Below are 24,034 nucleotides of genomic sequence, written 5' to 3' on the forward strand. Positions count from 1 at the left end.
CCCCAGAGCATAACTTTCAACCTTAGTCCTGAGGTCTGTGGGGGGGGGTTGTCATGCTAAAATACATAATTTCCTGACAATTCCCAATTGAATGAGCCCTTTTTGAAGCTACTAGGGCACTAGCCCTTTCATTTTCCAAGTGAATGAGCCCTTTTTTAACTTTCCATGATATCGCTGTCTATAAATACCTCTTATGCCCTCCGGGCATAACTTACCAACTTTCCCCTTAGGGCCGTGGGGGGAAGTGTCATCCTCAAAGACATAATTTCTGGACCTTTCAACAACTTTGAGCTAAATGGCTATCTCAAAATTTTGATTGGATGCGTTTTGGGAAATGGTAGACGTGACAGGGGGGTTAGTTGCCCTCCAATCATCTTCGACTATTGAAAAGGGCACCAGCCTCTTCAGTTTTCAACTGAATGAGCCCTTTTTGAAGTGTCTACAACAACACTTTCTATTACAATCTTATATGCCCCCAGGGTATTACTTACAACCCTTGCCCTGAGGACTTGGTTTTCACCCTCAAAGACCTAATTTTCAGGACTTTCAACTACGTTGAACAAAATCGCAATCTCAAAATTTTGATCGCATGTGTTTGGGGAAATGGTGGTCGTGAGAGGGGACTTAAATCACTTTCGACTTTTAAAAAGGGCACTAGCCCTTTCAATTTCCAATCGAATGAGCCTTTTTTTAAATTTCTGCGACAACGCTTTCTCTATAGACCTTATATGCCCCCAGAGCATAACTTACAACCCTTGCCCTGAGGACTCTGGGGGGGGGGGTTTGTCATCCTCAAAGACATCTTTCTGGACCTTTCAACTACGTTGAACAAAATGGCTATCTCAAAATTTTGATTGGATGTGTTTGGGGAAATGGTAGGCCTGGGAGGGGTGTTTGTTGCCCTCCAATCAGTTTTGACTATTAAAAAGGGCAAAAGCTCTTCCAATTTCCAATTGAATTACTCCTTTTCCAAGTTTCTACGACAACTCCTTCGATACTTAGTGCCCTGGTCTAAAAGCCAACCCCCCCCTCCAAAATAATACATTGTTCCAACATTGTTCTCCACTTAGGCAACGCTATTGCGCTGCCTCTGAAAAAATATTGTCAAATCTTAGCCGAAAGCTATCAACATTTTTTAAGGGGGTGTAAAAAAAAATTCTCTTTACTTGGATACTTGGAGCTCCTCTTAGATCTTTAGTGTGTGCAATGTAACTATCCTCGGATGCTCTAACGCAGCAAAAATCGAGTTTGATAATATAGCTATAAAAGCTCACTTACTCAAAGAACGCGCTGAATTGTGCTGTGAATTTATTCTGTCTCTGAACTCACCTAGACGCCGCTTTGCTTCTTTAACTGCAGATCTCACAGTCATATGAATTCATTTTGTATCAGCTAATGCTACCTATCAGAAGTCAAGGATATTGATCTAAAGCAAACAATCAGATTAAGCGTATCAGAAAACTTTACTGCAGAGGTTTGAAGATCCCATCTGCAAAAAAAACAGTTTTTTTTTCCTCTTTTTCTTTTTTTATTTTTTTTGTCATAATAAACATCACGGATGCGTTTTTTTTTTTTTTTTTTTTTTTTTTTTTTTTTTACTCGTTTTTCCTAGGGTTTGTCGTATCGAACCAATGACCCTAGAACATTGGCCAAGCGCTCATTCTAATGGAAATTGAAATTTGTAGTGTCATTCTCAGTAACCAATAAGATTGGAGGGCAGCTGACACCCCTCCAACGCCCCTTTTCCCTGCAAATTCGTCGTATCAAAATTTGGAAATAGACATTCTATTCAGCATAGTTGAAAGGTCGAATAACTATTCCTTTAGTGGTGAAATGACCCCTCATAGTCCTGTGGGAAAGGGCAGGGACCTATGAAATTTGCCCATTATTTAGTTTTCCATTTGTTATTGGGAAGCATAGAGACATGCTTCAAGGGAGGGGGGAGCTGCGAGGAGGATTTTTCCCGTTGAGTTTTCTTTGGCGTTGTTAGTTTTTGGGAGTGAGTTTTCTAGAGGGAATGTTACACGGGGGAATTTTCCAGAACTCCTACACCAAATTCTTTTTATTTGTCTTACTTCCACTTTGGCTCATCAATTTTAAATTTGTAGATTCTCCTGGAAAAATTTTCAGCAGGACTGGAATTGTCTGGAAGGATTTTTCTGTGGGTGCGAGGATTCTCTACGGGATAAATCCTTCTTGGGGTAATTTCCATGGGAGACATGTTCCATTATGGGGGGAGGGGGTGCGGTATAATTGGAAAAACTATCGGAAATTAAACTAAAAATAAGCCTTTTCAAATGAAAGTAGGCGGGGGGGGGGGAATTTTCAGGCTTAATCCAGAATTTTCAGCAAGGATAGGATTCTCTAAGGGTAATTTTCCGTGGAGGATTTTACGCGGGAGGAATTCTCCATGGAGGATTTTGTCATGGCGGGACTTTCTAGAAAGGGGGAGGCGGATATCCCGTTTTTATTTGGAAAACGATCAGATATTAAATAAAAAACAAGTTTTTTCAACTGATAGTAAGGAACAATATAAAACTAAAAATGAACAAAAATCATTTCGCATATGAGGGAGCTTCCTCTCCTCAATACCTCGCTATTTATGCTAAAGTTGGACTTTTTGTCTCAATTCTCTTAGAACGACTCTTGAAACACAAGGCCCGTTTAGTTAAAATAAGAAGTTGTTTTAGTACGGAATACGGAATAAAGTCTGCTCATTTTAAGTTTTAAACATTGCTCCGTACTTTCAGTTCCTGTTTTTTTTATAATATAACTAAACTAATTACCCGTCCAACGCTGAGTTTCATGAGATAAAAAACTACAGGAAATAAATTTTTCCATTGAGGAAGTTAGTGGCAATCCCTGAGGGAGGATAAAATAAATGTGAGATGCAAATTTTCTTAGAAAAATTGTATATGTTTTGCCCTATGAAGGTCAAGATTGGAACCAGTGCCATATATTACAAGAAAAGCCTTTATCGCCTTTTGATGTCTTTTGTGAACTAGAAGCTTTCATATCAACTCCGAAACGCTTGCCATCAAGAAGCTTGCAGCTGCAATTCCTTTTCGTATGTTAAATAGTCTAGGTGCCGTGTCACAGACTGTAAATGCATGGACAAAAAAAAGGCAGTTTTGCTGAGTATACGATAATATTGCTGGAAGGTCACTAGGGATAGAAAAATCCTTTACTTTTGCTTCAGGAACAAAATAAATAATTTGATTATTTGGTTACAAACGAAAGCACAAGAGGACAAACAGATCCTTACCCTCCTAAATTGTACCTGTTCGAACCACTGGTGAGTGAAACAGAGGTGTTAGTCGATTTAGAGGCTAGCGTCAACCGTCACAACGACATTTCTATATCCTTTTTTTCTTAAATGACCAGTCAGGGCGTTTACGAGTGGAAATATATAGATATTTGAGGCTAAAAATGAATCTCATTTAAAATTTTGTTGCAAATTCTTGCTAGAAAAAACGTCTCTTCCAGCTGGGAGATTCCCCTTGTGTGAATGACATCTTTCATCCATAGTCCGGATTTGTATTCATAAAGACAATGCTCGAATCTGGCTATGTTTCGGATTTACGCTGTGAATGTTTATTGGTGATTTAAAGTTCGTTTCTTCTTTTGTGAAAAGTAAAGTGTAAAAGTAAAAGTTATGTAAAGTGTTTTTTGTGAAAAAACTATACACAGTTAAGAAAATAGAGACATAAACATAGGAAAAACAAAAACAATTAATGCTTACGAGTGCATAAAATCAGCAGAACTATAGAAGATGAAAATACATCATAGATGGATGATTTAAGTCCAAAATCAATCTTTGAAGAGGTCTGCTTAGATTTTTAGTTTTTTGCTGAGATCATGGGAATGTCAGTTTAACATCGATAAAAATATTAATATTGGTAAGAATATTTCAGCCATTAATTCTTAAATCATTTTAGATCAATTGATATATACTGATAGATGGTATGTATTCTCGAATTTTACGTTTAAAGTTAATGAATGTTTATTTTGTCGTGACAAGTACCAGGCAATCATGAAATATAAATTGTGATTTTGAGAAATATTCAAACAAATGAATAAAACTGTTTTGAATTCCTAAAATGAGAAACAGTTTTGTAAAATAGAGGAAGGGTACATTCAAGCATAAAATTTTAATCTAGTGTCTTTTTTGGTCTAATCAGAACTCTTAAATTTAAAAGATGTTGCATATCAATAGCTACATATATTTTAATTATCGAAGCACAATCATAAATGATACACAGTGCACTTTTGAAAATTTGTGCTATTTTCTCCAGAGCGCGAGCTAAACTTTGGCGCCAAGAGCAAATTTTGAGAAGGAGAGGCTCCTTAAATTTGACGGTAATTTAAGTTGATTCTAAGAAATTTCATATGGGTTTCTATCAATTTTTATGGAAAAAAACTTCTTGTACATTTAGTCTTGTGATGGACGCACACGGACTTAGTTTATTTGTTTTTTGTTTGTTTTTGAGCTTTTTGAACTATTTTTCCAGGGACATCGTATCAAATTAGATATCGTGGGATATTGGAAAATGTTCATTGTAGTGCACTACAAAAGCTAAAAGAAATAGTTTAAGTTTAAAAAAATGAGGGGCTCATATCCGGATTGTCAAGGGGCATGGGCTGTATAACATTTTTTCTATCCAAAATATTGGGGGGCAACTGCCCCCTTGGCCCCCCCCCAAAAAAAAAACCACCTCTGTTACTAAATAAACTATAGCTAAAATATAAATACAATTGCCAGTCCCTAAAGTTTAAGGTTTTTTATTTTTTGTTGGCCGGCAGCGTTCGAACAAGGTACCACTTTTGTGCAATGAAACGACAACTTTGCCTTGGGCAGAATCAAGAGGCTACTGTGTGAAAATTTGACGTTACTCAATCGTTTTAAACTATCAAAAACATTACAAAATACCTTCTATTTTCTGAATATAAACGGCCGTGGGAAAACATTAAACATGCATGAAGTCCTTACAGGTGAAGAACAATTACAAATAATCATGGTTGCAGCGCTTGCTGCAACCTAGGAGAGAAAGAAGTTCAGCCCATAGTAACCAAAAATTTAAAGACACTTTTTGGAAAAAAAAAATCAAGTGAGAAAAACATTTTTGTCTTGATAGATAATTGATTAGACGGAATGTCTTGATAGATTGTCTTGATTAGATAAAAAACATAATATTAATTATCAAACACAATTTTTGACAAAACTCTAACTTCATATACAAGAAGATGTCATGTTGAATGTGATGTAATAGCCTATTTGAGTTACTCTGCTGCCTGATTCCCTGATTCGGATTCGTGTTTACTAGATAAGATTGTTACATAATTTCTTGACAAAACGATTATGACACATTTTATCATCTTGAACTTGAAGATAGTGTTTTGTCTAAAATCGCATTTTTATCTTTAACATCGTATTTTGGTACATACAAAGGTAAATAAATATAGCAAATTTCCTATCAAATGAGTCTTTCAACAGCTCTCTAAGGTGCTGGAGCGCCCAGCTAGCCGTGAAGGACAACATAAGTGCTTTCCCTGGAAAAAGTGATTTTCCTTGTTCAAGCAATTGGACTTTAAGTTTCCTGTATAGGGTATTAGGTGATGATGAAAATTTGTTTCGATTATAATTCCATTTATAAGGAGCTTAAGGAGTTTTTTTTCTAAATTTGGTTTCGTAATAACCTTTTGCTTTTAAGGCTAATCGAAATAATAGTTAGCATCCCTGAATTAGCAACAAATGGAAATTTTCTTTTACTAAACTATTAGTTCTCTAACAGTACACTATTAGTTCTATACTATTAGTTCTCTAACAGCCATCATGTGGCGCGGAGGGTAAATAAAGTGTATGGGGACTCAAAATTGAACTTGCTTTACGCATAAATTATATTTCAATGTTACGATTTAGCTTGATAAAAATAGAACTTCTATACAAACCAATTTCTTCCCTCCTACGAAATTTTTACATTGAGAACAGGCTAGCATCTACGAGAGTTTAACTTATATAAAAAAAAATCCTATTATGGGTAAATCTATCAATAAGTGAAGAAGGACACTTGCTTGATAAGAAAAGACATGGGCCCAAGCACCTCTCCTGTAAGATATATGGCCAGTCATGTGTCAATCTGGTCTACCTTTACAAAACAAACTAAACGTCAATTTCTCAATCTCAATTAGTCTTCTGTCTTCCATCTCTGACCAGTGTTCGTGCTGCTGCTTCAACAGGTTGGCTCAGGATCCATCGCCATCCAATATGTCTTCATTACAGAACAACGAGAGTACTGGATTGTATGGCCATCAGCATGAGGTTAGAGATTTTAAAGAATGGAAGTCCACAAGATGAGTAGAAGATAATCGTGCTAATTTAATCAAGCAAATTTTTGGCCTAGCCAGAATGAATTCAAATCCCCCAACACAACAGCATAATGGATAAATTGAAAAGAGATAAGGATCATATAGGTTTGGGTCTAACTTAATTAGGGGTTTGCAGCACGATTAACACAATTTTTTCGATTCACTGAATTAACATTTAAGAGAAGCGCAGAATCAGATTCTGGTACATGGGACGATGGCAGACGTCAAGAGGGACTGGCTAAACTAAGCTTTCAACATCAAACGATGAAAACAAATGAACACCGCAATTGAAACACGAATTGCCCCTTAGTATAACTTAAATTTATCCATAGTCAAAAATACAAGGGTCCGCGAAAATGAATGGGGTACAGGGAAATCAGGTAAAAATATGAACGAACCATGAATCAGCTTTTTCTGGGTCCCATCCCATAAAATAATCGAATGAAGAATGCACATCGATGCCAACTGAAGTTGAAACTTGGATGAGTAACTCAAGGAATAAGGTTTGGAGAAAACAAGTGTTGACTCCATTCCAGGGTAAGAACAGTGAATGGGGTTATCCTGTAAAGGTTTGGATGACATATGAAGTGACTGATAAAGGGAGTGAGTATCTTCCTGAGACCCGAGGTAAGAAAGGCAAAGCCTCGGTGAAGGGATCATAACTGGCCCACCAGTTGTGCTTTGAGGTAACAGGCTATCATTCATGGTTCTCCAAAGGGGCTCTTCCGTCTTAAAAAAGAACAAACACCCCTTAGAATTGATACTACCGATCCCAGATTCCTTCCCAGTTTTTTTCCAATCCAAACTGAAATTAAATACCTCCCAGATTTTCCGAAACCCGTTGTAAACCATTCAATTCAACTTTTTGATCATCTCTAGTTGTCCTCAATGGGTCCAAGACCGCTTTGCTCCCCCTAAGATGTTTTTCTTTTCATCATTTGGTAATTATTTCAAAATTTACTTTCGCCATGACAGACTGAATTTGTAAGTTATATTTCTATTTATATTTGTAAATTGAATTACCAAGTCCCCTTCATTTTTCCTAGCATCTGAGAGGTGAGTTTGTGCTGGTTCCCGTGTATTTTCATATAATATTTTTTTCCATTTTCCCTTCATGGATTGTAGCCTCCGCATACAATTAGTACCTTCTCATACTACCGTGCGAACTTCTTCCCGATTGTATTATCTCTATACCCATCTCTGTCTCTCTATCTAGGTATCCCGCTTTTGGAAATAACTCTTTTTGATACCGGGTTTGAACGAAATCGTGCTTTTTATTTGCCTCTATGGACGTCTTTTACCCTGCTTGATCTCTGTGTGTCCGGAAGTTGGAAATTTTCATGCTCATATGTTATTATCTCTTTTCAAAAATATGATCAAACTCTTAACCGAACACGAAAATAACGTTCTTTGTTAGTATTATCGCTTATTAATTAATCAATCGTGGCAAGCAGGCTCAACAATTGCCACATAGCAAATATAACGCCATGTAATCGTCATTGCATATTGTCATTGTATTGCGACTCTTAAGCGACGTGCAAAATGTTTGAAATAGTATATTGAATAACCAGAATTTTCTACACTTAATTAACAAATGAAAATTTAATTCGCTACCAAAAATTCTTCGATAAGTTATACAAATCTCCAAAAAGCGAAATTTCAAGGATTATAGCAGGCGAGAAAGTAAACTGAACAAAAGCACAAATATTCTACTGATGGGTTAGCTGGACTAAAAATTACACAGTGAAAACCACCCTGCGACAAAAACCACGAATCCAAGTACTATTTTGGCAAGAAGGTGAGATAAGCCTGTTCTTTTGGTACAATCTGCGTAGGTGGAAATTACATTTGAAATAACCAGTTATTATGATATTATGAGCTATTTATTGTCGTCCTGTTTTGTCAGAAGTGTTACTTTGTAGTTTTCAGTTTTATTTTCGTTGATTTCCTATGCTCGTCTGTGTACAGCCATGTATGTATAGAGGATATAAATAAATTATTATTATTATAGGCAATGTAGGGGCAAAAACTTAGCAAAATAACAGACACATGTATCTTATTTACCAATGAACTAAGAAATAACCTATCAAAGCTTGCAAAGGTTTAGATTTAAGGTTTAAGATTTGGACAAAACAACTATAACTGTTAGAAAAAATCTTTAAAGTTAAATCAAACATTTCTTGATGAGATAACTGATCTAAATTACCTTCTTTTTTAAGAAATACTTCCATAAATAGAAAACGACAATAAATAGCTCATAATAGCTCATAATATTTGCCGTATCATAATTTGCCGTATCAATGATCATGTAACCTTCGTCACTGAAAATTATCTCCAAGTCTACTAAATCCGCTCGAAACATAATCCAATTTTTAATTTCTCTTTATCCATTTCTACTCCGTAATGTTTTGTCTAATATGGAGAGATTCCACATTGGAAATACGGAGAGATTCCACACTCAGTTTTGAGAGGTCTCAAAACTGATTTCACCTCAACGCATAATCAGTGCCACTGCTGGCCTCCGCTAGGGTATAGTATCGTGTCTGAGCTGTCTCATAGGCTCTACGAGTTCTTCCCTTACTGATATAGTACCTATTATGAGTACAACCAGTGTATATACCGGTGGGGGAAGTAAGTGCTATACTATTTGGCCCAAGTTACCACGACCTGTGCTACTGCTTACAAATATATTCTTGAAGAGAGATGGGTCCTGCAATGGATAATAAAATGATGAAGACTCTCACTACTCTCTTCTTAACCCTACCAGGGTTCGGGGAAAATAATCTAATATGATCGTAGCAAAGATAACCCAATTTTATTTACCAATGCCAACTCGCTAAACTTTAAATTGGAACTAACTAAAAAGATGTAAGTACAGGAAAGATGTAGGGTCTTCATTTTCACCATCACGTGACCCAGTGGACCAATAAAATAGATTGAGAATCGAAACTGAACTTACTTTACGAATAAATTATATTTCAATGGGATGATTTAGCTAGATAATAATAGAACCTCAATATAAACTAATTTCTTCCCTCTTGCAAAATTATTATATTGAAAACAGGCTCGCCTCTACGATATTTTTAACCTGTAAACAAAATTATATTGTAGGTAAATCTATGTACAAGAGAAAATGGACATTTGTCTGATACAGAAAGGGGCACAGGCCCCAACATACACATTTTTTGGCGCGTTTTTCAGTGTTTGGTTACTATGAGTTGTGATCAGTTCCATATCAAAGAGTTCGTGGTAACGAAACTCTAGAAAACGGGTTTTTGATACCAATAGATACATCAAAAGAATCAAATGTCAATGCTGAATTCAAATATATAACTTTCATCAAGTTTAGTGCTACCCATCAAAAGTTACGCGCCTGAAAAAATTTGGCTGTTTTTTGAAAAAAAGGGGAAAGACCCCCTAAAAGTCTTAGAACCTCAATGAAAATCACACCATCATATTCAGCGTATCAGAGAACCCTACTGTAGAGGTTTCAAGCTCCTATCGACAAAATGTGGAATTTTGCATTTTTTGCCAGAAGAAAGATCACATATGCGTGTTTATTTTTTTTTTTTTTGTTTGTTTTTGATTTCCCAGGGGTGATCGTATCGACCCAGTGGTCCTAGAATATCGTGGGAGGGCTCATTAGAACGAAAATTAAAAGTTCTAGTGCCCTTTTTAAGTGACAAAGAAAATGGAGGGCAACTAGGCCCCCTCCCACGCTCATTTGTTTTCCCAAAGTCACCTGGTCAAAATTTTGAGATAGCCATTTTGTTCAGCATGTTTGAAAATATGAAAACCATGTCCTTTAGGATGGCTTAATCCCCCGAATTCCCCGGGGGGAGGGCTGAAAGTAATGAACTTTACCCAATGTTAACATATAGTAATGGTTATTAGGAAGTATGCAGACGTTTTCAGGGGGTATTCTTTCTGGTAGTAGGGGGTGGGTGGGTCGGGGGTTATATGGGAAGATATTTCCATGAAGGAAGTTTTCATGGGGGAAGGGACATTGCTATGAAGGGGGCGCCGGATTTCCCAGCACTATTTAAAAAAAATTTCATAAATTAAATATAAAGAAACAAGTTTTCCAACTGAAAATAAGGAGTAACATCAAAACTTAAAACGAACAGAAAATATTACGTGTATGATTGGGTTCAACCCCTAGTCAATACCTCGATCTTTAAGCCCAAATTTTTTTTAGTACTTTCATAAGAGCTATTTATTATAAATAACGGCCTTTGTGATTAAGGGGTCATTTTTAAAGAATTAGAACAAAATTCAAACTTTAGCTTAAAGAGCGAGGTATTGACTAGGGGGCAAGTCCCCTAATATACGTATTAAAAATATATGAATATAAAAGTTCGTTACGTAAGTTAATTCGTAAGTTATGTATATTTATTACTAATAAAAACGTTCGTGAATAAAATTAAACAAGTTTCGAAAAAGCCATTTAACCAAATAAAAGAAAAATTAATATGTAAATTTTGTACGGTGAGCCAAAATCAAAACCGCATTAATTCAAAAACGTTCAAAAATTAAATTAAAAAAAGTTTTTTTTAACTGAAACTAAGGAACGACGTTAAAACTTAAAACGAACAGAAATTATTCCGTATATGAAACGCCTCGCTCTTTAAGCTAAGGTTTGACTTTCTCACAACTCTTATTTCTTTAAACAATAAAAAACTTTAGCGTAAAGAGCGAGGCGTTGAGGAGAAGACAGCCCCTTTCATATACGGAATAATTTCTGTTCGTTTTAAGTTTTAACATCGTTCCTTACTTTCAGTTAAAAAAACTTGTTTTTTTTATTTAATTATGCTAGTAAGGATGATGGTTGCAACTGTCACTGCAACCATGATCCTTACTAGGTTGCAGCTTTTGCAAACTATTTGGAATTGAATTAATAGAGAAATATAATATACCACTATCATACTCTCACTTCGCTGTCGTTATGAGTAGGCCTATAGGGTTTGAATCTTTATACAACAAAATTTAACTCGTATGAGACCCAATGAAAGCCACCTTATACTCAAAAACTTTTAGATATACATGTGCATTAGTGATAGAAGTAATATGTATTTTAAAAAAGCCATATGAACTAAGATTGAGTAACTACCGAGTCCAAGAACGATTCAAAAGAGAAAAAATCAAATAAAGTTTTATTTTGACTTTACAACTTCATAAATGTAAGTTGTCTTGGGGTCAGTAAGATAAGAAATGAAAAAAAAAAAAAAAAATACAGGCAGTGGCCAAAATATTTCTCGTGATACTAATTTAAAAGTAAAAGTTAAAGTTTGCTTAAATGCTGATATTTCTTAAAAAAGAATTGGCATTTTATTTTATATGTCTGTTTTTCCATTGGCAATCTTCCAAGTCTAAAAAGACAAGTTGTACCCATACTGTCCTTTACCTAACCTTAAATATCGTTCAGTTTTGTATCAATTCTTATGAGTGTAGGGGGATGTATTTGGACTATTTCTTTGGAGAACATATGGTTTTTAAGTATATGTACAGGTAAGACGGTTATTATGACGTTGCCAAGACAATAGGGATAATTATAAAACAATAATGCCAAAAGAATTGATGTCATAATTATTGTCAACCCAATTTCATCGTTTTATACAACATTATTTGCACGTGTCACCGTCATCTACTTCGTCAGTGTTATCACCGTGTTAATAGTCATTGATGTCATCGGCCACGGTTGCTACTTTCAAAATTATTATCGTTGTTGATATATTACCAGGTCCTGTAATAAAGAGTAATCCTAGTCGTCAATGAAGAGTTATCCATGTGGTATTTGATACGCTGTCTTAAAGCTGATCTTTGTTATGGCCACACCCAAGGCTAATTCGCGATTGAAGATAGGCTTTACACCATGTGGAACTTTATGTTAGGCATTATTATGGACCAAACTGCCAAACACTTCACTGTTCATAATGGCCGTTTTGTGACGTTTAGGGCAACATAAATTAGGCCTTAATAATTCTGTTGGGCAGGATAGAGTAATGCTCTCGTGGTCACTTTTGCAAGAGCATACATTGTGATCGTGCATTTCTTAATATTTCTTAAAATCACAAGAATTGTTAGAACCCTAATTAAACTCCGGCAATTTAAATTTATTTAATTTTCTTTTATTCCAGAAAGCACGACTTGCTCGTATACGCATTGCCAAAGCCACATCTGGTGCTGCCTTTGTTAACAAAAAAAAAGCAGCAGAGGCAAGGATGGCCGCTCTTGAGTCTGGACTTGATGTGGACGATCCATGGAAAGAAGAAGATATTTTTGAATTACAGCACCATCATCTTCTTAGATGCCTAGAAAAAACAACTGTAAGACTAATTTTCAAGTAGCTAATAATAAAAACAAGAGTGGTACCTACAATGAACGAAAGAACAACGTATGAAGATTTGTAGTACGTCTTTTATAATTAAATGCACTCTACTTCCCAACACTGCAGTGAGCAGTTAAGCGCACTACCCCCTAAGAGGTGCAGTTCAGATTTGGGCTGGAAAGCAGTCTTTTTAGCATTGTTTTATTTCTAAAATGTCATTTTCCGGGGATACAGAAAACAATTAAGCTTTAATAAATGCTTTCTTTTATAAAAAAAAGCCTAAAATTCAGTGAAGAGGGGGTTTAAAAAGTACTGTACAAATCATGTATCAGCAAAACTTTTCGATCAGAGTTGAAAGATATCTTCCTAAACCCAGTAAAAAAAATATACATTTTTCAATCAATTGTTAAATCCACGTTAAGTTGTCAATCAAAGGTTCCTAAATCCTCAAAAAATATTTTATTCAGTAACTGCCAAAATACACAAAAAGCCTTAATTTCATAACCTATTACTAAAAGTCTAGATATAGGGCTTAAAAAAATTTAAGCTCTAGTGTAACGTTTATTTATGTTCGGTAACGTTTTATTGTTTGTTATTTCTCCACTGCAATAATTAAGTGTTTGGGTTTCTGTTTGGATTTCTTTTTATGTTGACAAAAACAAAATCAATCCTTTTTTGTTCAAAAAGCTATACTTAAGGACGGCTATTCATTACCCTTAATATAATCAACCATACTTACAATTTAAAATTGATTAATTTCAAATAAAAGCAAAGGGTGACTTTAAATGTACATAAATAGTTTAGTCTTGAGAATAATAGCTGGTTGGATTCATTGTTCTTCAATAGGATTGCAATTTTACAAATCTACTAATGCGTTTACGTCTCCAAGCTATTACAGGAATAATAAAATACGCATTCCTCGGAAAATCGTTTCTATCGTATTTTTTTCCCTTTTGATTGATTTTATTTCATTAAAAACTTATTAGACAGGTTGAATTTTCCAATCATTTCAAGCACTATAGTTATTATTTACCATACATTTCAAGCAAGTTATTTAGGCGTTTCGCATTTCTTGAATAGGTAATAATTGATATTTCAAAATTATAAGTTGAGATTATTATGTGTATTACAGGAAATGCTGAACATTTTCTGGTTGAAAATATGGAAAAATCTGGATTAGAAAAGAGATTTCTGAAAATTGTGACACCTTGGATGATATTAACTAGATTAAAATTACTTATCTTTCATTAATATATATTTTTATTTCATTCCGTGGATGAAACTTAAGGTTCAGGTTCAAACAGGTGCAGGTTTCAGACGTTTTTATTAATACAAACACAACTCAATATGACAACAAGTCGCACTAAAGCAAAAAGATGCTTGAAAAAACGACCAGTTGGATATCATGCATGCCAACTCATCTTACCAATTCAAATGAAAAAAGGAGATAACAAAAATAATAAATGAAATTAATTATAAAAAAATAATGGCAATATATATATAAAAAAAGCCTTCACTCGAACCTTTAACACTACCAAATTTCTGAAAAGGAAATGATTTTTAATGTGGGTTTTAAGTTGCGGCACACTTTCAGCTTGATGAATGGAATCTGGGAATAAATTCAAAACTGACGGGTCATACTGTGTCTGGTCATACGACTCGCTCTCGTTGCGTTCCATGGCTCAGACGCAAGATTATCCGCACTCTTAGTCGAATAATCGTGGTAAAACGAATCAGGCTTAAAAATATTCATAAAAAAAATCTGATGCAAGACCATTCAGACACTGAAATAATTCAGACACTGAATTCTTCCAATCTTGGGATGAATTAAAAAGCAAATCTATCTGAAAATTCATTGGCCCTTCAAGGAAAACTTTAAAGAATTGTTTTCGTACATTATGGATTTTGTCCTCTTCCTTCTGCATGTGAATGAACTGTTGATATTTTAACGTATACCATGATGCAGTACTCATAGATTGACCAGTTACTGAGAAAGGACTGTTTTCACTCTCGTGGATCAAACCTCTTTGTGAGGCATTTTGGTCCGTATTGGTAACAAAATAATAGATTTGAGGTTATATAAATTATGAATTTTTTGCATGTTTGTGTTTTGTGTTTCCTAATTTTTAATATTCGTTATTTGATTCTTTCCTTGTAGATGCCCTTGTATTTATTAAAGTTTGAGCTCCGATAATTATTCATCTTAGACATTTCAAAGTTTAAATTGTTCAAATTGGAATATTCAGGACAAGGCCATTCATCTAAGCAATTAATTGAAATTAAATTTATATTATATTTACCTATCAAGCTGCTCGTGGTGAGACACTGTAATAAAGGAGCCACTCTGGGTAATAGTTACCGGAATTCTAAAAAGGGAATTTTTTTAGAGGGATTGTAAAATAGGACGTTTCAAGCCTGGTGGTGGCTTCTTATCTATAAAAATGTTGAATTGGTATTTTTTTTTTCTCCTGAGGGATTTAATCAAAAGGATAGTAATAGAAAATTTGGAGAAGACTCATTTAAAAGGAAACTAAAAGTGCTAGTGTACATGCTAAGTAGTCAAAAACAACGTGCCTCATCAAAGTGGTGCTCTTTACCATTTTGCGGCACAAAACTACACTTTTACTCCAAAGACGGCCACTTGGCTATCTATTAAAAATTCTGAGACAGCCAATCGATTTGAAAATACTGAAAAACAATTGAGCCTCATAATTTCAGAAGCAGTAATACCGCATGGTGTCGCGTTCGCTCCTAAAGATCCACGTAGCTCGTATAAAACAAACGGTTGATACAAAACGGTATAAACGAAACGGTTGAGACATTTATTTAAAGCTACATTTAACTAAGTTGATTCATATGACGTCTGCTAAAATTATACATAGTGATGTTTAATTGAGCATCAGTTATTTTTGAAGAGGGTATTGCATAGATGGAGGGTGTGCGTGTGCCTCATGTCTCAGAATTAAATTGTTATTTCAAAATTTTCCAACTCTCCGTGAACCTTCAAATTTCATAGGAAATTGTGTGGTGAGGAGGAAGAAATCAAACTCTAATCTTGCTTCACTTGGACTAAGCCTGAATAAGGGTGCTGCGGGGAGACGAGATGCTCTTATTGAGGTAAAATACTTTCTTTGCAACATGAAGGATTGCAGTTATATCCTTTGCCAGCAAAGAGCTACTTCTCATAACAATATATTCATTGAAAGACTCACCTTTTTATGATAATTCAATTTATAAAATTCATTAAGCTTAAAGTTACGCTCAAAAAGTTACAAGCCTGAGAAGGCCTGCCCCTTTTTTGAAAAAGGGACAAATACCCCAAAATGGCGAATGATTTTGATGAAAAAATACCATTGAATTAAGATAATTTCTTCTTGATTCGTGGGGGGGATGTAGGGTAATGCTCCCGTTCTGGCATCTGCGAACAACATCCCAATAGTAAATTTGCTGGAAGAATCAGTATTGAAAACTGTGGAAATAGTGAACTGTTTAGTTTTTGATATTTCAGTTTCCTCGCTTGTAATAAATATTTTGAGGAATGCTTATGATCGTAAAACATGAACTTAAAAACGCGAATTGAAGAAAGAAATAATAACCCTCCTTCAAAAGATCATTGGATCGAACGGTTCGGAATAACACACTATGAGTAAAAAAAACCTTGTCAATAGAAACTCTAAAATCGAAGTATTGATTACTATTATGCAATAAAAAAAGCTATCGTTCCTGACAATTATAAATATATATACTGTATTAATTTTAAAGCTTCTCTTTAAAAGCTGTTGGCACACAAAATTTAAACAATTTTAGAAATAGAAATTACCCAGCCCCTGCCCCCAAAAAATTCTTAATCTTGATGGAAATTATACGATGTAATTCAACATATATGAGGGCTCTAAAGAAACTATTTAGAAAATGTTTAACTTCGTATTTATCATAAGAAGTGAATGAACATAGACTGTAGACTGGAAATCAGACTGAAAGGCTAAAAAGAAAGAGAGATAGGAGAGCAAACGTAAATCTAAAGAAAGCATTTAAAGATGTGATGCGATTCTTTGAAGCGAATGATAATGAACAGTTACCAATTCGTGATTTGGTTAACCCAGTAAGTGAGTTCCTCGGTGATTCGAATTACTATACATACAGCGTCTACAAACATTAAAACAGAGGGGTTGCAAGGAAATTTCTATATGTATCAAGTTTTGACAATGATGATTATGACGTAAGAAAAATCAATGGATACCAACACGATCCATAATATGGGACTGTTAGTTGCAGTTACGCCACGTCTGCTACGCTACATGAGTTCAAACAACAAAACACACTGAGCGCAAAAGAGATACCGAAGGCAGGAGAAATAACTATTCTTCCCTATAGAAATTCAAGTAGCAAGCCTTCCATCCCATGTTAGGACCCTACACTAATACTTTTCGCACCAAACCCTTCCTGCAATTTAAACATTTTGTGAGAGCTGTCATTTTGCATCCCCGTAAAGTTGGCAAAAAATTCTATAGATTTTCTTTCCCTTCGATGAGCCATCGGTCTACCCTGAAAAGGCTTTGGTGGTCTTGATGCCAATGATTGATCTTAGCCGAAATGATCCAAACTGCGTTGATACTACCCTTCATTTTGCGAATTCCCAGTAAGAGAAATATGGCGCTGTACCTGTTCTTATTCGACCATCCCCTTTACTAGGAAACATTAAATACCATAGAGGCTGAATCAATAGGATGTCTTTTTAAACGTATATTCTTACTCTTGGGATAGTTTCACGCTAGAAAGATCTTCTTACCTGCCACTAGATGTCTGATACAAGCTTCTGGTTTGTAGGAAATGTTGGAGCTGATATATGCAACGAATGCTCTTCGTTAGATTGTTGGAGGATAAGTGTATTCTCGTGCTATTCGAGTTAACATCCTTATTGATTGGACCCTGAACACCCTACCAGTGGTGCAAATGTGTAATGCTGGTCTGACAGTAGCATTTGATCAGGTAGATCAATGCAACAATTCACTGGAGCTACTAGTTTTTTAGTCAGTATTTGTTGGTGTCTTAGAAGGATTCATTGAAGCTAAGGAACTAGAGCAAGAACTATCCATTCACGTGTTTGCAAATAAGCTTGAGACCCTCATAGTATCACTTTTTGGGACATCACAGACTTTAAAGTTCTGGATTGACGTTTGCATGAATGCTGTTAACTTACTGATGTCTTCAATTGCGGAATAAAGAACAAGCAACAGGGACCTTCGCCTCTACATTGGTAAGCAGATGCGTACGTTCTTCCTGTCTTCAAACCATCAGATCTGTTGTCAACTCCTATAGGATTTATCTTCGGAAAATTGTTGGCCATAAACAAACAAATCCTCAGGTGCTTAACAAATTCCAAAATGGCAATTTTGTGATAAAATTCTTCGAAAGAATCTGGGCTGGCTATTCTCCTAACCTGGTCATGGAATAAGCATTGATCCGCTCTCTAGAAACAAGCGGAGGTATAACACGTAGACACAGTTTGATTGAGTTACAGCGCCTAATATGGGTTTCATTGAGTTCTGTTTGGGCTGCTGTCAGGACTTTACCCTAAGAACGGACGGTCGTAACATTTGCGACTCGTGAGCTGCACAAAAACACTGGGGTGACCAGAGTGAAATGTGACTTTTAAGATTTTGAAAAGGTTGTCAGTTTCTTCTATACTTTCTAACTTTTACAGGAGAGCCGTTTCTCGGGAGGATCGTAAATGGCAAGATTACGAGCGAACAGGCTGGTGTAAAAAGAGGCTATACCAATGGGTTTGTAAATCCAAAAGGATATGATTGTAAGAAAAATGAAAACATTTACACTTTCAAGAATAAAATGACATGAGTTACTATGATAGTGCAAAGTAGCCTTAAATCAGAAACAGAACTGAATACTATTGACACTGCTTTAATATTTCAAAGGCTGGACACCCTTGAAAAATGTTCAGATGAAGAACTCCAGGCATTTTTCAAGTACGAAGTCTGCTTCCCACCACCTTCATTTTTTGAGCCAAATTGTCTCCTTACATTGGCAAACAAACCAGCGCTTGCCGATACAATTTGGCGTGAAGTTGGAAATACAAAAACAAAGAAAGCTTGCGTGCTTAAAAGCTCTGATGAATTTGAGTATATTGTAGATGGGATTGTGTGGATATCTGCACCAAATACACTGACTGTGTGAAGCGAAGATATAGATGTGATTTCAAAACACTTGATGGGTATTTAAGGGGGACCCCAATCAAAGACGTGACGCATGAGAAGAGGAGCAGGTCTAAAAGCTGTCCTACGGTCAGCATTCCTGAATTCTAGCTACAGGCCCAACGACCCAGCAGGTCCTGCGGTGGCAAATGCCTTGTTCAGTAAAAAAAAGATGATTTTCTCAGCAACGCAGAAAACGAGTACACAATTATCTCATCAGTATGCTGTCCATCTACCATAATGATGCTGGATGTAGAGTGTGCCAGTCATAAGCCGATGCCGGCCTGCTGATTGTGTTAACTGTGGTCGAGTCGGCAGAACCCCAACCTACTGACAGGACACACAACAGGAGAAGATATGGACTTACCTGTTCATTTACTGTGCCACTCGAAGCACGGCTCTTATCCGGTTCATAACGCTTGATGAATATTTAGGGAGCACCTCAGTCAAAGACGTGACGCATGAGAAGATGATCAGGCCTAAAAGCTGTCCTACGGTCAGCATTCCTGAATTCTAGCTACAGACCCAACGACCCAGCAGATCCTTCGGCCGCAAATGCCTTTTTCACCCAAAAAAGTTATTTTCTTAGCAACGCAGAAAACAAGTACGCAATTATCTCATCAGTATGCTGTCCAGCTACCACAATGATGCTGAATATAGAGTGTGCCAGTCATCAGCCGATGCTGACCTGCTGATTGTGTTAACTGTGGTCGAGTCGGCAGAACACAACCCACTGACAGGACACACAACAGGAGAAGTTATGGACATACCTGTTCATTTACAGTGCAACAGGAAGCACGACCATTAACCGGTATTTACAAAAAGTTCGTGGTAACGAACTATAAGTAAGGAGCGATCCGGCTGGATAGTAACCGAAACTCTAAAAAACAGAATTGTTATAACAGTAGATACATCAAAAGAATCAAATTCTTATGCTGATTTATAATATATAAGTTTCATCAAATTTAGTCTAACGCATCAAAAGTTACGAGCCCGAAATATTTGCCTTATTTTTGAGAAAAGGGGGAAATACCCCCTCAAAGTGATAGAATGTAAATGGAAATAAAATTATCAGATTCATCGTAGCAGAAAACCCGACTGTAAATGTTTCGAGCTCCTATCTGCAAAAATGTGGAATTTTGTATTTTTTGCCAGAAGAAAGATGGATGCGCGCGAATGCGTGTTTTTTTTTTCACAGGTGATCGTATCGATCCATTATTCCTAGAATATCGTGAGAGCAGTGGCGTCATTTTATTCTGAACTAAGCTAAGGCACCTCTGTAGGCTCCCCAGAGTAGCCGGCTCACAGTTTTTTAAGAGCAACGTTCCTTCACAGTGGTTAGCACAGGCCTCTCCCAAAATCAAGTTTTTGATAAATACAGAGAACTTAAGTTGGAAAGTAATTCACAGTTTTATTGCATAACTGGGGACCAACGAGGTCTCATTTTTCCAAAAATACCAACCATAGCCTTGAAATTAAATAATTTCATAAGTTGTTTTTTTTTTCACTAAACACCAACATCAGATCACTGAGCCTTTCGTCACCCATTGTTGATTTTAAAAAGGTTATAATCAGGCTAAATTTAGAAAAGAATCTCATTACAAGCCGTTGTTATTGGTAGAGTAATGAAGATTTATATAATTTTCAAAACTTCGGAATATGGTATCAACATTGCCTTCACTAAATTGTGAAGCTCTAAGAGATCTTTTGGCCTATTGCCTAAAGAGTTGATATATTTCTCACAAGATCTGTTTGCAAGGCAAACAGGGTTGTGTAAATGAAAATTTCTTTGTAATGCACTGCCACACTAGCTAGTCAGCTCGTATTGAGAAAGTGCAGCAGAGATCTAATGCAGAGATTGACTCTAACAGTGAAAGAGCATTTGTGAAGTGGCTTTCAAACTCACAGCACAATCTGTCTATGACAAGAAAATAATCCCTTCTGAAAGCATCTTTAGTTGATTCTTTCACTTCAGCATGGCCACTTTTTCCCAAAGTTGACACGGTTACAAAATCAGGTAAGCTGGAAGCTACTTACTGTGCATGCTTTGGTCTTTTTCATAAGGAACCATAATTCTGAAAATTTTGCAAAAGGTCTTCAGTGAGGCAACACTCAGGAGGAAATTCTTTTTCTTTATGAAACATTACATCAAAAGCATTTTCAGTTTGCGTGTCAATGATTTTATCTCGCGTATCTGCAGTAAGACCAGTAGCTCTAAAGAAAACTAGGTCTACCACCTGCAGCTGCTCAAACAGAGATATTGTGAAAAAAATTCTGTTAGATGGAGTGTAAATATAAAATCAAACGTCTGAAGACTGGTTGCAACCCCGTAGGCCTGAGCCCACGTCTGAAGAATGTTTTGGTAATTGATGAAACAGTCAAGATACTGTTGTATCTATTCAGTACTCTGATCACCGATATATATCAGTGTACAGATCTTGTAGTTGATGATTTCTGCAACTGAAGAACAGTTATGCCAGCGGCTTTTGGGGCATTAATAAATAGTTGGTAGTGTATATTGCTATTCGCAATAAAACAATACAGCTCTTAAAGAAGAGAGAAGAAAGATGTCATTTGTCTCCAGTTCTAAATACAATCACCCAATACAAGGTTGAGTCTATGAGCACAGCAGTGAATGTAAATTGCATGCGATGCAACTGCTTTAACACCAGCTTGTATACCTGAATGTGGCTGCTCATGATACTGGCTTGATATTTTCATAAAAAAGTCGAAAAACAACAAATTTGCCCTCCTCCCCCTCTGGATGTCAAACAGTAAATTCAGCCCCCTCCCCATCCAAAATTTTCTTGAATCGATACCAATTGGTAGGTCTCTTATTATTTTTTTTTTTTCATGTTTTTCTCGCCTTTTTTATAAGTTGGTTCAAGCCAATTTTTCCATATTTTCATTTTGTTATAATCTTGGGTATGTAATATTAGGTACTGTCCTTCAAGATTTTTATTGATTCTTTTAATTGTCCTTTTTACATAATATTTTTTTCTTATTTTTCCTGAAATCATAAAAAAAGAACTGGTCTGAAATTATCACTTTGATTCTTTCAAAGTTCAAGAAGCTAAATTTCAAGACAATTCAGAACAGATTCAAGAGCACACTCAAATAAATAAAGAGTACATAATATGTACATATAGAGGGGTTCACTACCCCAGAATCGCGTAATCAACATGTATAATTTTGTTGCAGATTCTGGGTTGCCTTGTTTCACTGTAATGAAAGTGGGGCACCGTGGCTTTTACAACAAGAAAATAAAAATGTGTCATGAAATAGGAATAATAAATAAATATGCTTGGGAATCAAGCTCACAATAGATTGTTGTGAAGTACAGCTCTATTAGAAACGGATTTATTTTTATTGAAAACACCATTTTTTCACACTTAAGATCAAATCAATATGAATGTGACTACTGATTTGGAGCACCTCCTAAAAAGTGATGCAAAATAAAATTTGTACTTAGAAAGCCTGCGGCAATGCGCTTCACAAAGAATCACAAACGAAAAAACAGATTTCGCAGATTTTGAATCGCAAATGAAATTTACGATTAAAAGACAAGCGACAGTGCGAATCACAACGAATCACAAACGAAAATGATACACATCAAAATCTGTGGTTAGATCACTTTTGACTACAAGCATTATCAGTAGAAGGTATTCTTAAAGTAATCAAAATCACAGTGGAATGAAGGAAGCGCTATTTTAGCGCTGCTCAAAAAAGAGATAAGCATAACTAATGCTGAGGTTGTCTATCCTCTCTAAGAAGAATATAAATCCTAGAAAAATGTGATTCTTTGAAGGATAAATAGGAAGGGAGAGTTAAACTCATGTCCCAATTTTTAATATTAGTTGAAATGGCTGATTTTCCACCCCATGACGTAAAACCAAAGATTAACACGATAATTAAGCTAATGCTTAATTTAGATGTTTTATACTGCAAAATTGCTTAAATTGCTGCTACTGAATTATACAACAAAATAATTAAGGCAAAATTAATCACTGGGGGGAAGCTGAAATAGAAGTTCTCATTAATATGGGGTTAGAAAAGCCAATTCACAATTTAAGCCCTTTTTCTTAAAACATTGCCGTGCAAACTTAAATTTTGATTGAAAGAATCACCTTTAAGGGGGCGAACGCCCTCCTTACACTTACTGTAGCCCTGGGTATGGCGCTGAAGACCAACGGAAATTTTAAAAAGAACGTTTTCTTTCACGTTAAATCTAAGAACAATATAAAAGCTCCAAATGAGTATATTCTGTATATGAGGGCTCCTTCTAATCCCAGACTCTTTATGCTAAAATTCTCTACTAATATAAAAACACATCTTATTCCATTTCAAGCAGTTGTTAAAGAAGTAGTTCAACAATAAAACTTTGGCGTAAAGAGTGAGAGGTTGTGGAGGGGGTACCCCACCATAAACTGAAAAATTCTTGTACATTTTAAGCGTTAAAGTTGTCTTTACATTCATTGTTTCATCACTCAGAGGATTAAGCTTTCGTTTCTAAAGCTGTAAATAGTAAACAAAGAATCCCATTTGCGATTGACGTCGTCATGTAGTTTAACATTTATGGTTGTAACTTACTATTATGACGGTATTCTTGAAGATACATTAAAAAAAAAATGGATTTTAGTTTCAACATTGTATTTTGTAACTACAAAAGCGCGTATATATTGGAGTTTTCTTTAAAATGAGGCCTTGAACAGTTCTCTATGATGTCCCAGTGCCTAGCTAGTAGCGGAGAAAAAACGGAAAAAAAGAGGGCACATCAGTGATACCCATGCAAAAAACGTGGTTTTGCTTGTTGTTCAAGTAAGGAATGTGTAAGCTTCCTGTAAAAGGTTTCCAACTCTGGTGATTCCAATCGTGTGCTTTTTGTTTTTTAAATGTTTAAAAGACAAAACCGTTTTTTGTTTTTTAAAACAAAAAACGACGCCGTTTTTTCAAGGTTTCCAGCTTTTATTTCAAATTCCCATAAATTGGAAGTTAATTAGAAACGGCCATTTTTTTCTAGCCTGCCAGTTTTTCTTAAAATACATTTTTTGATTGTATGTTATCATGGGCCTATGGTTACGAGTCGTTCCTTTACATTGTACCGCTGCAACCATGATTGGATTTTTTTTTT

General features: G+C 35.7%; 1 protein-coding gene across 1 annotated transcript in view; it reads left to right on the forward strand.

Moving 5' to 3' along the window:
• The window catches only part of Shal (Potassium voltage-gated channel protein Shal), a 246,610-nt gene extending 233,897 nt beyond the window's left edge, over nt 1-12,713 (forward strand). The window contains exon 3 of the mRNA XM_089091131.1: nt 12,504-12,713. Within this exon, the coding sequence (XP_088947257.1) occupies nt 12,504-12,713 (210 nt within the window). The remainder of the gene's footprint in view (nt 1-12,503) is intronic.
• The last annotated feature ends 11,321 nt before the right edge of the window (nt 12,714-24,034 follow it).

This window comes from Artemia sp. Qi Xiang Cuo, chromosome 1 (genome assembly GCF_049724085.1).
Source record: "Artemia sp. Qi Xiang Cuo chromosome 1, ASM4972408v1, whole genome shotgun sequence".
NCBI classification, from domain to species: domain Eukaryota; kingdom Metazoa; phylum Arthropoda; class Branchiopoda; order Anostraca; family Artemiidae; genus Artemia; species Artemia sp. Qi Xiang Cuo.